General features: G+C 38.4%; 1 protein-coding gene across 4 annotated transcripts; it reads left to right on the top strand.

Moving 5' to 3' along the window:
* The first annotated feature begins 4,666 nt into the window (after window positions 1-4,666).
* LOC109214472 lies at window positions 4,667-11,631 on the top strand. Of its 4 annotated transcripts, none has more exons than XM_019378388.1 (5): window positions 4,667-4,792; window positions 5,805-5,858; window positions 5,977-6,626; window positions 10,358-10,398; window positions 10,487-11,631. In XM_019378388.1, the coding sequence occupies exons 3-5, from the start codon at window positions 6,305-6,307 to the stop codon at window positions 11,342-11,344; spliced, it is 1,221 nt and encodes a 406-aa protein (XP_019233933.1). In that variant the 5' UTR covers window positions 4,667-4,792; window positions 5,805-5,858; window positions 5,977-6,304; the 3' UTR covers window positions 11,345-11,631. The 4 variants fall into 4 exon arrangements, with proteins under 4 accessions (XP_019233933.1, XP_019233934.1, XP_019233936.1 ...); XM_019378389.1 differs by having other exon boundaries at window positions 5,805-5,879; XM_019378391.1 differs by lacking the exon at window positions 5,805-5,858.
* Window positions 11,632-13,508: the final 1,877 nt, after the last annotated feature.

Raw genomic sequence — 13,508 nt, 5'->3', positions numbered from 1 at the left:
TGCACACTTACAAAGAAAAGAACTTGAGAGTGGGCGTCTAAGCTTGTTTGTGGACTCATAATATATGCCTTAATTTTGCACATCTTGTCTGGCTTGAACACTCGTATAATGATGTTGATGAACTGATTCGGAATGAGTTACATGCTAAGTGTGTGTGAGTTGTTACTTGCATCCTATGCTTGCATATGATACCTAGAACTTGCCCTGTGTGTTTGCAAAGCGAAATAGAAGTCGTTTGGTTTTAGAGATGATTGAGGTATTTCTTTGTGCAAACCTCTATACTTGAGAATCCACCTGTGCATATTACCATAGTTACCCCCTTGAGCCTGAAGCATGTTCTTTGATAACCCTGTAATGATCTAAATCGCTGTGTTTGAATAAGCTAATTGTTTGAACCTTTACCTCATAGAAGCACTTGAATCACTAAAGAATATACAAAAGTCAAAGTGTGGGGTGGGAGAGAGTTAGTGAAAAAAAAAAGGGGAATCAAGAATGAAGGTTCTGGTTGGTGAACTGGCAGTGTACAATAAATCTGAAAAAAAAGAGAAAAGAAAAGAAAAAGAAGAAGCCAGTTGTACCTAAAGAAAAGTGGGGGTCACAAGTGAAACAAAATGTGGAATAATGATCGGGTTGAACATGAAGGTGAAACAAAAGGAAGTGTGTATTAAAAGTGCTTAGGGAGGTTAGTCACTATATCCAAATATATCCTCCCCGTCCCTTAGCCTACATTACAACCTATAAAGACCTCTTGATCTTTGACAGAATGGCTCGATTAGTGGAGTATTACACTAGGGGCAAGCTTATGGTGTGTCTGTGTGGCATGTGAATGCTCTTTGTTGAGAGTGAGTGAATTCTTTCTATATATGGTTCCTTGTTGTTGAATTTTGTGTGTGTGGAACTTCTCTCAAATTTTGTTTATGTGAGGGCATGTGACTCAGGAAGAAAAAGTGAGTCTTCACTTCTGTTAGAGTAATTAGAGTGAGCACAAGCGTGTCTTGGCATGAGAGTTTGCATTTGAGATATGATTGTGCACCGCTTAGGTCGATCTTTGACAATAGCAGGTGTGACATAAATTGGGGCAATGCATTGAACAGTTAGGCCTAGAAGTGTGGTTTACTTTGCTTGAGGACGAGCAAAGGTTTAAGTGTGGGGTGTTGATAATAGGTGAATTTGACTATAATCACACCTTAAATAATCACCTTCTTGTGTAGTTTTAATGCTAAAAGTGATAACAAAATGCTCTTATTAGTGCTTTTCATGATTTGCAGGTGATATATGTATAAGGAAGGCTAAGGAGCAGTTTTGGAGTTAAAATTGTTGAAAAAGAGGCCAACTGTGAAATTTCCCAAGTGAACCATGCAAAACAGGCCGAAGATTCAGAGCACTGGGTCCACCGCGGTTCCACCGCGACCGCGGCAGAACCGCGGTGGAAAGCAGCTGCAGAACTTCAGGGATTCCGCGCAGGCGCAGAAACTTCAGGGACCAAAGTGTCAATTACGGGATTTTTAGACCTAAACCCTATTTACTACATTAGACTTCGCCCAAGAGAGGCATGTATTGATTTTTAAGGTTTCTTAGCAGGAAAAACCATTGTGAGAGAATACTCCAACCATCTTTCTTCTTTTCTTTTGATTTTTATGATGAATTCAATCTTAGTTTATTTTCCCATAGCCATGAGTAGCTAAATTTCTTGTCTAAGGTTTTGATGGAACCTATTGGGTGATGAACTTCTTGTTTATGTGAATACAAATTGCTAGTTTAATCTCTATTTGTTCAACTTCGTGTTCGTTGTAGTTAATTGACAGGATCCTCAATTAGCTGTGCCTATTTAGTGTGCATAACTTGGAAAAGAGTGCATATTTAGGGTATTGTTGAACAACACCACTCCTAGATTATTAGAGGAATCTATAATTGCGGGTTTAAAGGCGGGATTAGGGATAACGAAGCCTTGGGTGTAATCTAAAGTGAATCGTGCTAAATAAAGTAAGCTAGTGTATCTCGGGAGAGTGCAATAGTAAATTACTGTGATTACTCGGGAGAGATTTGTAGTAAGATTAGCGTTCATGATTGATAGAGAGGTGTTGGTAAATTTGTATGAGCATAAACATAAGTGATTCCATCAATAGGGGAAATCATTGCCTTAGCTTTTTCTCATAATTGTTTACAACCTCATTAGTTTAGTTTACAGCTATTTAGTTACTTGCAAGCTAGTCGTTAAAGAACACTCAACTGAGATTTGAATATTTGGGAAGGTGGTTCTGAAGAATTAGTGGGTCTGAAGATAGTGGTTGATTGGTTAACTCTCTGTGGATTCGACCCTGGGCATAATACTCGGGTTATATTTGCAACTTCCGCAGAGTCCTTTTTCTAAGGCATAGTTGGGCATGATCAGTGTTTCATATTGTACCTTTCAGCTTTATCTAGAAGCAATTGTAATAGGTATTTTGAGTATTCAAGTTAGAGTTAACTTGAAGTTGTCGCAGCAGTTAGAGGCTGGTTGCCACAACGGGATTTGAGTTTAATCCTTAGGTTTACAAGAGTTTTGTAAATGCAGTTTTGGCTCAGTGATTTTAGTGGAAGTTTGGAAAAATCCTACTGAGTAGTAGGTCGTGGTTTTTTCACCTTTTGAGCCAGGTATTTTCCACGTAAAAATCTCTGTGTTCTTTATTTTATGCACTCTTAATTCCGCAAACAGTAATAATTAGTACACCTAGAAGAACCAGGTTCTTCTAGAGCGAAAATTAGGTACCACACAACTCACCCCCCCCCCCCCCTCTTGTGTGGTATTGACGTGTAGAACATCATGTTATGAACTCAAACCTTCATTTTTGAAATTTAACACTGCTGCCCAGTTATCCTTCATCGTGAACGCGACCATCTTCCCACGTTCGCGTAGCACAAAACATTCTGCCCCTCTAACTTACCTTACGTGAATGCGGAGACCTCCACGCGAACGAGAACCAGTTCTTCCTCAAACCTACGCGATCGCGTAGAACAAACGCGTGACCCCAGCTTCTGCCTCCTATACCCTATGCGAACGCGACCTTAGCCACCCGTTCGCAAATCACAACATCCCATTACTACGCGATCACAGCCTCCTTCTCGCGAACGCGCAGAACAAAGTCCTCCACTGCCCAGCTAAGCCTACGCGATCGCGGACCTTCCCACGCTATCGCGTATAAGGAAACCAGATCAGAGACACCAGAAAACTTCAGCCCATCCCTAAGTCCAAAAATTGATCCTTTAACCATCCGAAACTCACCCGAGGCCCCCGGGACCTCAACCAAGCATACCGTCAAGTCCTAAAACATCATACAAACTTAGTCGAGCCCTCAAATCACATCAAACAATGCTAAAACCACGAATCGCGCATTGATTCAAGCCTAATAAATTTTGAACTTCTAAATTCTACATTCGATGCCGAAACCTATCAAATCACGTCCGATTGACCTCAAATTTTGCACACAAGTCAAAAAAGACACCACGAGCCTATTCCAACTCCTGGAACCTCAATCCGAGCCCAGTAACCATAAAGTCTACTCTCGGTCAAACTTCCAAATTTCCAACTTTCGCTATTTCAAGCCTAATTCCACTACGGACCTCCAAATCACAATCCAGACACACTCCTAAGTCCAAAATCACCCAACGAAGCTCACGAAACCATCAAAACTCCATTTCGAAGTCGTTTACACACAAATCAACATCCGGTCAACCTTTTTAACTTAAGCTTTCAACCTTGAGACTAAGTGTCTCAACTCATCCCGAAACCTCTCTGGACCCGAACCAACTGCCCCGGCAAGTCACATAATAACCGTAAAGCATAAAATAAGCAGTAAATGGGGGGAGCGGGGCTACAACTCTCAAAACGACCGGCCGGGTCGTTACGATTTTAGAGGTAGTTCTAATTGGCTCTAATTGGGCGGTAGAGACGTGTCTAGAATAGTTTTAGGAACCTGATCTATTTAATTATGCATGAAGGAAATCATGATTATGGGATATGATCAAGTGACTCGGAACTTGGTCTTCATGACGCGAAAATTTAACAGTTCGTTACAACTATCTATTGTAAAGGAGGTAAATACCAAGGTGCCAAGCAACTAGATTCATTGATTGATTTTCTAAATGCGACCAAAAGGCCTTTTTAGATTAAGGATATTTTTATCATATTAAATATCTAATCTCTTGTCATCATGCCATTAGAAAAGTTAGATATTTTCACACTTAGACTAACTACACACTTAATTAAAATATAACCAATCATTGAGGAAAACCATAGATGTCTTAAATCATCTTGATCAAACCGAGCGGTTTCTCACATATTTTACCAACAAATGACATGAGATTGAGACACAATTAATTGTGTGAGAACTTATAAAGGCGCTAAATAAAAAGAAAAATAAGATAAAGGTTGTTCGATAAATAACCTTTTCATCTTTCATTGGGGAAGGAGTGATTACAGTTTACAAGGACATTTTGAAAAAAAAAATATAAAATATTTCTCAATTCTAGACTTCTAGATAGAGAAAAATAGAACCCATAAGTGGCAGTATAAACAGTGGTAGTAACAGTGATAAGGGCGTAAATGCAAACCAAAACATAAGAGGGACAAACATGGATAAAGCAACAAAAAATGAAGGACATGAAAGCAAAAAGATACACATAAAATAATAGCAGTATCAGCGAGAAGTTAGGGTTTTTATTCACATTTGCACGCAGACATTTTTATTCCTTCAAAATTCCACTTTCAGTCTGCAAAAATTCCAATCATCAAAACCCAATAATTTAATCAATTGTAAGTTTCACTCAATTCCCTTTTAGCTACTTTATTTTTATGTCCAAATTTTTACTTCCATGCATACATTTTATAATTTTGATATTAGGGTTTTGGGAATTTCATTTTAGGTAAAGATTGTGTCTTTTTTGCTTTTTTATTGGTTCTTGAGGTTTCAGATATGTTTTTGAAGTGTTTTTGGAGTTGGGGTTGTTATTACTATGTGGGGTTTTAAATTTGTATTGGGTCTGAAATAATTGGTAGTACTAAAGAAGGAAGTAATAAATATGTTTTGATAAGGTCACTATTCTTGTTTCTAGTAGTTTTGGTATTTCCTTTTTGTTTCAATCTTAGTTTTGATGGCTTTGTATATTTTTGTGGTTGACTTGTAATTATTGTGTCTCTCTATATGAAGTTGTTTACTGTTTAATGTTACCTGTGAAACAAAAATGACAAATGCATTATGATAATTTGTATCTCACTGCAGAGACTTAAGCACCATATAAACTAGTACTTGCCTTCTCGAATGTCGGTTTTCCACTTTGTTTTTGAGTGAAGTAATGGATGATGGATTTCCCGGAGCTTGTCTGATTTGTAATTGAGGCGTAGTTATTTATTGATTGATTGAGTGAAGTGAGAGTACAGCCCACTATGGCAAGACAGAGTTGTGAATGGTCATGCTAAATACGATGTATCTTACATCTTAATTTTGGGGATATTAATTACGAAGATATCCACATTTTTGGAAGAATATAACAATTATGATTACCTTCCTCTTGTTGTCAATTGAACCGAATTAGCTCCCCAGCCTTGTCAATTGGGCCAAAGCTTCATCCGCTTTCTGCATCACCTTAAAGAAGAGTTTTTATGCAATATATTACCTTCATTTTATGCATGTTGGTGTTATTTGAATTTACTTTGCTAAGTTAGTTGCTCTTAATGCTTTCCCTTTTTTTGGTCAAGCCTTCTACCCATGACTCCTGATGGTAACCTTCTATATTGTGTCCTAACGTTTTCCTTCTCATGAATGTAGATTGGTGATTGTCAAGTAGTGAAGAATAATACTATTATCAACACTTCGTGCATGGTATTTTCTTGCTTCCATATAGTTAAGCTCCGTCTGAGTTTTCTGCAGGTGTAATCATGCCATGCTTGTACTCGTTTTAGTGGAATTGTTGTATATAATTGATTTTTGCACTTACCAGGTGCATTTCCGAAGGACATGTGGAGTAGTCCGAAGTAGCGAGGCAAAAAGTCAATCTCTTGGAACTAGACATGGAAAAAATGGAGTAGTTACTTGAATTGCCCCTTTTACTTTGAAATTGAGAATTGGCAAATGCAGGGGTCCTTTTGTTGTGGGGCCAAATGGAGTAATTACTGTAGCTTCCTCGTTTATTTTGAAAATTGAGAATTGATATAAGCCAGCACCAATAAAATACCTTGTGAGTCTTGTGAAACATAGCTAAGACGGGGTCCCTTTGTTGTGTGGCTGCAAGGCCACATGGGTCCACTGCAGCTAGCGGAGAATGGTCCATGGGCCCACACGAGCCCTACTGGCGGACTAATTCAAGCTTCTCGCCAGCACCATCAAGATGGGATTTCCGCTTCCAACCTGAAGCATTATCTTTTGGGTCTAATGATGGAGTTCAATTGTATGGATCTTCCGCGTCGTCAAACAGTAGAGAGAGTAGAGGTTGGGTGAGGGGAAACCAATTGGCCAATCACCAATATCTCGTATCAGATGGTGGTGTTGGTGCATACTATAGTAGTCCGTCAGATATCTCTCCTGCACAACAGTGGACTCCACCAGCTATCCAAGAAATCAATGTTGATGATTATGGTACTTCAAGGAGGGGTAAGCGTATTACTTCTGCATTTTCTTTTGTATATGAGTTAAACTTCTAAGAATGCTTAGCTGGGTTTTTACTCTCTTACTCTCATGCTCTGTTTGTTCTCTCATTACTTGCTCTACTTGTGTTGACTGATTAATCAGCTGATGTTTTTTTCTCGTGTATATGTATATCTTTTTTTTTTCATAGTTTATGGCTTTTGTTTGGAGTTTGATACAAGGTTCTTATTTGTTTACTTGTGCTATCCTGTATTGCTTGTGCATTGGGGTTTTCTATGAGACACTGTGATGCAAGCTAATTTTGGACTGACTTGGTGTCAATCTAAAAAGCCCCAAAATAAATAAATAGATTTAGGTAGATTAAGCCCATCAGCAAACCAAACAGTACATGACTAGTTCTACTCCTAGGTGAAGGGATTTAGCTGTAGGATTTGTAGGTGAAAGATGGGGGAAATGCAAGGGGATTGAAAGTATTTCCTGAGATGCTATGGAACAGAGGACATTTGTCCAACCTTCCAACTTTGGAAAGATGACAAATAGGGTAGTACATGAAATTTCAAAGCATCAGGGGTTGGAAAGGCTAGTATCATTGTATCAATGAGGGATCCCCATTCAGGCTGCAAAAGGAAAAGCGAGAGAACACTTTTTCTTCTTTTCATTACCATTGACAATTGACATGTGGACATATTTCTTGAATAAGAGTATCTCATTGATGTGGTAGTATCCACCTCTAGAATCTTTTGGTATCTCGCCCTGGAAATTTTGTGAGCACATTTTCTAAAATCCATAAGATGGGTTCAGCCATCACTGGGCACCCTAGGTAGAAGGCACAATGCTCGATTGCTTGTGCAAAACTAATTTTGGTATCCTCCAGCCCCCTTTTCGAGTTTTGATGTACCCTTTAGTTGTTTTTCGGGGTGAAGTTTATGAACCAATTTTCTTAGTTTTACATCCTTGGTATTTTGTTGAAATGATGTCTAATTGATGATGAAATAAGGTAGCGATTTTGTGCTATTGATCTGAATTCTTGAGGATAATAAGCTTTGCCATTTAGGGTTCGAGGTGCTAATTGGGATGCGGTTAGAAGGAAAAATTGCCCTAACACATTAGGAGAGAATCATGTCCTTTGGTTAAGTAAATTGGCGCTAGTAGTGCACTTCTTTGCTGAAGGCACGCTCAGGAGTTTGGTCCATACATATGGGTCACTAGAAGAATTGTAGGAATAAGCTAAGATTGAAAATTAGTTTTCCTTAGAATTCCTGGATTCTTTGTAGGATGACAATAGTTTTGATTTTCCGTATTGTGATTCTTTAGTGGATTAATTGACTGGCCTTTGGTTTGGGCATTTTTACCTAAAGTTCCTTATTACCTGCAATCTTTACTCAGTTAAATTTCATGAACATTGACTTTTCCTATGTTCTTATGCACAGCATGTTTTTGAAAATTATTTATCATCCATAATATTGTGCAAGATATTGTTTTTGGACTCATTAAGATGCAAAAACAATTATGCCTGGCTATATCAATCCTCTATATTATTTTGAGCTGTATTTGGGTTAGTCTCATTCTGATCATGCTCCAGCACGTCCAATACTATGAAGATTCATCTTGATTTGACTTTTTCTACGGCGACCTTAAACATATTGCAACCTTCATCTTTATCCGTGCTTGCAGTACTTAAGATGAATGAAGGAAAAATGAGTACATTTGCTCAGTATTCAGTCTGAGAACTTCCATCCGAAGGATTCTCCTTTTCCCTTCTCTCTCTTTTTCATTGTAATAAATCTTTCGATAGCCACCGTCATGAAAGAAAAGGTTGTGTAGGGCAGTAGTGTTCTGAGTGAGCTTTTGCTCGTCTGCCACAACTGTTGCTAACAAGTATTTTGTGGCAGTTTTGTAAAATACAGAACCTTCAGGCGATATGCTTTAGGTGTGAGTGATTCATTTTTGTAATAATTTTGATTCAACCATTTATGCATTTATTTGTCAAGGGAACTTTGACCGAGCGAGCAATCCCTTACCAGTAATTCCTCCATAGTATTCCTGTACTAGGGTGACTACTGGATGTTGGCTTCTAGGCAAATAAAGATCCGTGCTCTCCATTCTTTCCTGCACGGAAACAACTGGGTTATAATTCTTGTCCACCATTGGTGAATGGTGCCAAATCCTTTAGGTGCTTCTTTTCGCTTCTTTTTCTGACTAACATCCTATACTCTGGTATATAAGAATATGGCAGGTGGATGTCTTTGTCAAAAATTAGCTGTAAACAGGTTCGGGGCTTGGCACATTCCATAATGCCCCAAATGGAACACTGAGTTTTAGAAAATTTTGGTAGATTTCTTTCTCCTGGCTTCCCTTTACCTTTTTGCACATTCTCTAGGTTTATGATGTTAATTAAAAAATTAAAACTTTGTTTGTGATACTAATTTATTTTTGAAACGTTAGTTAAATAAGTCTTAGTTGGGCTCTCAAAAATGTGTTGACAGCTAATTTACAAAAACATAGTCAACTTGATACTGAAGCAATGTAACTTTAATCTGTTGCCTTGTAGTTATGCTCTATCTGAAATTAATATTTCTGCTAACTGAAGGTCATCGGTTAACAAGATACAGGTAAGGAGTGTAGGAGTTACTCTTCATCGTGATATATGGACTATCTGGAGTAGACAAAAAGACAATCGAATGTGTAAAATCAAAGACTTATCTAAAGAGACACCCCCCCTCCCCCACCAATGAGGTTGTAGTTTAAAAGAAATTGGTCCGTTGTGGTTTCAAAATACACCTGCTTTCTTTAAGTCTTATGTAGCAAACATGTTGCAGCCTTAGTTGTTTGTTTGCCTTGCACAAATTAGTTTGTTCTTTCTTGGTTTTGTGTAACAGAACTTTCTTCTCTCAGTCTTTTATCCCTCAAGTTAATCTTACAATTCTATATAAAGTGGCAACTCTTGATAACTTGGAGAGAAAAAAGAGATGTTGACAAGGAAGAGGAAGAAGGTATTAGGTCGGGTTAATTATGTGTCACAAGTGTTGAAAATTTGTACCGACATGCGACAGTGTAGGGTTGAGATGAAATCTTGGATAATTTGGGAGATACAAGACCATCATATAAGGTGGCAACTCTAAATAACATATATACTTATTTCCAAAAAAAAAAAAAAGAAGAAAAACTCTAAGTAACATATTAGATATATTTCACAAGTCATAATACGCTTAAACACCAAAAAGTTGACTCAAAAATAATTACCAATGCCTCCTGGGCTTTGGTTCAAGGGCAGTGCATTGCAACACAAGATGCGTTGTAGGCGACATCACAAGTTCGAACCCTGCTAAGGAATGTAACTAAGTTTGTTTTTAAGGTAGATAGAGGACTCATTATCCACTGAGTTTTGAAGCTGGAAGCTGTGTTCTCGATTATTTCTATGAAAGGACAGTTACCAACATCATATAGGATAGAAAGCCAGTCTATCTTAACATGATATTGAATTAGTTTTTCATTACATTGTAATAATATGGACTGAAACTCTATGGTTGACCATGCTCCCTTTTCCGATGTCTAAGTTTATGGTAATTTCACGTTGAGCGCTGTCAAAGGTAGCAAGTTAATGTGCTTAAAGAATCAATTCTGTTACTGCTTCTGAAACATTTGGCTTATTGGTTTCAGCCAATACTCTTTTACTAATGCCACCGTTCTGGATACTTCATATCTACTGCTAATTTTGCTTACTTTTTGCTTGGTAGATGCAATCTTGAGGCCATTTTCATTTTCACCCACAATGGAGGTATGCATTTGCTGTTCTCCGCTGTCTGCATTCTTTTGATGTTTGTTAGTTTAAATCCAGCTTTCTCATGACATGAATTTCTTTATAGGGAACATCAACTGCTAGGGATGGTGGAGGCTCAACTTCATCCCGATCTGACAATAGTGATTGTGATTCAATCACCAAGTCCCATTCGTCTCATCGTAGCTTCCCAAGTCGCCGTTTCTTTATGTCTAAACCCATACATCCTCTGTCATTTCCAACTGAAACACCTAGAAGAGAAGCTATTGACAGCCTCTCACCTGGTTTTTTAGAACTTGATACCTCAACACCACAAAGAGATAAACACCGCTTGAGCAGTGCTAGTGGCAGTCTTGACCTGACAGAGGCTTCAGAATCCTTTCAATCTGAATTCCTAAGTAAACCTTGTAACCCTTCAGATGGCTTCAGATGCGGGTTATGCGAGAGGCTTCTCTCGCAGAGATCGCCTTGGAGTTCTCGACGAATTGTGAGAAGTGGAGATATGCCAGTTGCTGGGGTTCTTTCATGTCTCCATGTATTTCATGCTGAATGTTTGGAGCAAACTACACCAAAATCATGTAAAAGTGACCCTCCGTGCCCCATATGCGCCAAGCTCGAAGATGGTAGTTCTCCGGAGCAGCGACCTTTTTCCAAGTTCTTTCCTAGGCTTAAAACGTTCAATGAAGACGGACCATCCAAGCCTTGGGGCTGTTCTTATTCCGGAGATTGTGTTGAAGGGGCCTTGCAAGCACCATCTCGGAGCACTATGCTCTCACTAAACAAGAACCGGTTTAGGAAGAATCTTTCTTTGAAGGGTAATTTGGGAAAGGAATTTCCAGGGAAATTAAGAAAAACTAATACATTTTCATCACAGCTATTTATTGGGTCAGTTGATCAGGCAATGGTGGGATCTTCAAAAGCAACAGCAAGTTCTGGGAAGAAGTAATAACGGAATTTTGTATATAATTGCAGGCTGATTTCCATGGCCTTCGGCCGTGGTTCTCCTAAAGCTAATCCTGTTTATTGAATCAGAATGTTTAATGGCTTAATCATGTTGTAAAATGTAATGTAGAGGAAATTTTATTTGCACTTAAAGGGCATCAAACAAATTGCATGTTTTGTTGTAAGTTTAAAACTGGTCTTGATCATTGTATCAGAATTTGTATACCTAATGTGGCGAAAATTGTGATTTGCAAGTTGTAGGCATCAATTGACTTATCTTTTGTGCATCAAGTGCATGATTTTTGTAAAATCTAGGTCTTCCATGGTTTGCAAATTTTGCCATGAAACTCTGGTTAGAATTCCACTTGGATTGTGGTTAACTGGTCATGCAGTTTCAGTTGGCTGATTGATTGACTTGTTATTTTCCATATACAAAGTTGCACTTAATGATGGTTGCATAGCATTGATGCAAGGTGACTGAAAGCTTCAATTCCGTGTGAGATTGGGGTGAATGATAACATAGTGATTTTAGGTGTAAATTTCAGTTTTAACACTCAGTGTAAGATCATATGTTCCAGTTTTGCACTATTCATTAACAGAGGTACACACCACTGTTACGACAACAATAAATGTGTGCTCTTCTTGTACGACTTGCCATCATTATTTGTGGGAACCTCATGGTACATTGTGAGATCGTATGTTCTAGCTTCACACGATTCATTAGTAGAGGTACGTACAAGCTGGCTTGAACCACTGTTGTGTCAACAATAAATGTGCGCTCTTCTTGTATGACTTACCATCATTATTTGTGGGAACCTCATGGTACAGTGTGAGATCGTATGTTCCAGCTTCACACGATTCATTGGTACATTGTGAGATCGTATGTTCTAGCTTCACACGATTCATTAGTAGAGGTACGTACAAGCTGGCTTGAACAACTGTTGTGTCAATAATAAATGTGCGCTCTTCTTGTATGACTTACCATCATTATTTGTGGGAACCTCATGGTACAGTGTTAGATCGTATGTTCCAGCTTCACACGATTCATTAGTAGAGGTGTGAGATCGTATGTTCCAGCTTCACACGATTCATTAGTAGAGGTACGTACAAGCTGGCTTGACACCATTGTTACGACAACAATAAATGTGCGCTCTTCTTGTAGTGCGCTCTTCTTGTATGACTTGCCATCATTATTTGTGGGAAACTCATGGTCCACTTTCATGTTTTATATCGTGTTATTTATTAGCTCTGAAGTTTTCTACGAAAAGACCATCGTGTTCAACAGTGAAAATGCTGCCTTTTGCAACTTTTGATGCTAAGTCCAACTCCAATATTCAACCTTTCCACTTCTCTTATGCTTGTTTGAGCTTTGTCAAGAATAACAACACAACAATCATTATCTGGGCCAAAGAAAGCTCCTCTTGCAGTAAAGTTCCTCTCTTGCAATAAAGTCCATGTTGGCCATTTTTTATGGCCATTCATTTTCACAAAAATGGAAATAGTTGCATGAGAGGTTTGAGGATTTAGAGGGGAGGAGTAAAGAAGGGGGACCAATTAAATGTATAGCCCACTCTCATGTGCTATGTCCGTGTGACATAAGACAATTGTATCGTACCGAGGGATCCGGTGGAATAGCGAAATTCCGTCGTCCTTAATCAGAGGTATCGAGTTCAAGGCCCGTAAATGTAGAACTTCTTGATAGGGAGCGTTTTATCTCCTTAGTGGGCCTATCTGGCGCAAACTCAAATTAATCAGACCGATATTCGAATGTCCAAAAAATAAAAATAAAAAATTAGACAAGTGCACCTGTATTTAGAAACAGGACACCAGCTGGTGCTTAATCTTTGGTCTATTTTTTCTCCAATCTCAACTCCACATTATCTATATGCCAAGTTGCTCCATTTTAACAAATTTTGACAAACTTTTCTATCTTTTCTTTAGTATGTTCAAAACCTTGTCATATTCCATCAATTTGCTCCATTGAGATAAACCCTTTATCTAGATGATAAATTTACGGTGAAAATGCCACCATAATTAATTGTTTTTTTCTCCTTTTTTAAATATTCAAAATACAGTTGATATTGCTTATTCCTTTCTAGTGGACAAAGCTAGTCGAATGTCTAATGGAAGAATTTTGGAGTGTGAAAGGCATTTAAGGATTTGCTAAG

This window comes from Nicotiana attenuata, unplaced genomic scaffold, assembly GCF_001879085.1.
Source record: "Nicotiana attenuata strain UT unplaced genomic scaffold, NIATTr2, whole genome shotgun sequence".
NCBI lineage: Eukaryota > Viridiplantae > Streptophyta > Magnoliopsida > Solanales > Solanaceae > Nicotiana > Nicotiana attenuata.
Note: the sequence above shows the minus strand (reverse complement) of the source record. Positions and strands in the feature narration are given on the sequence as shown.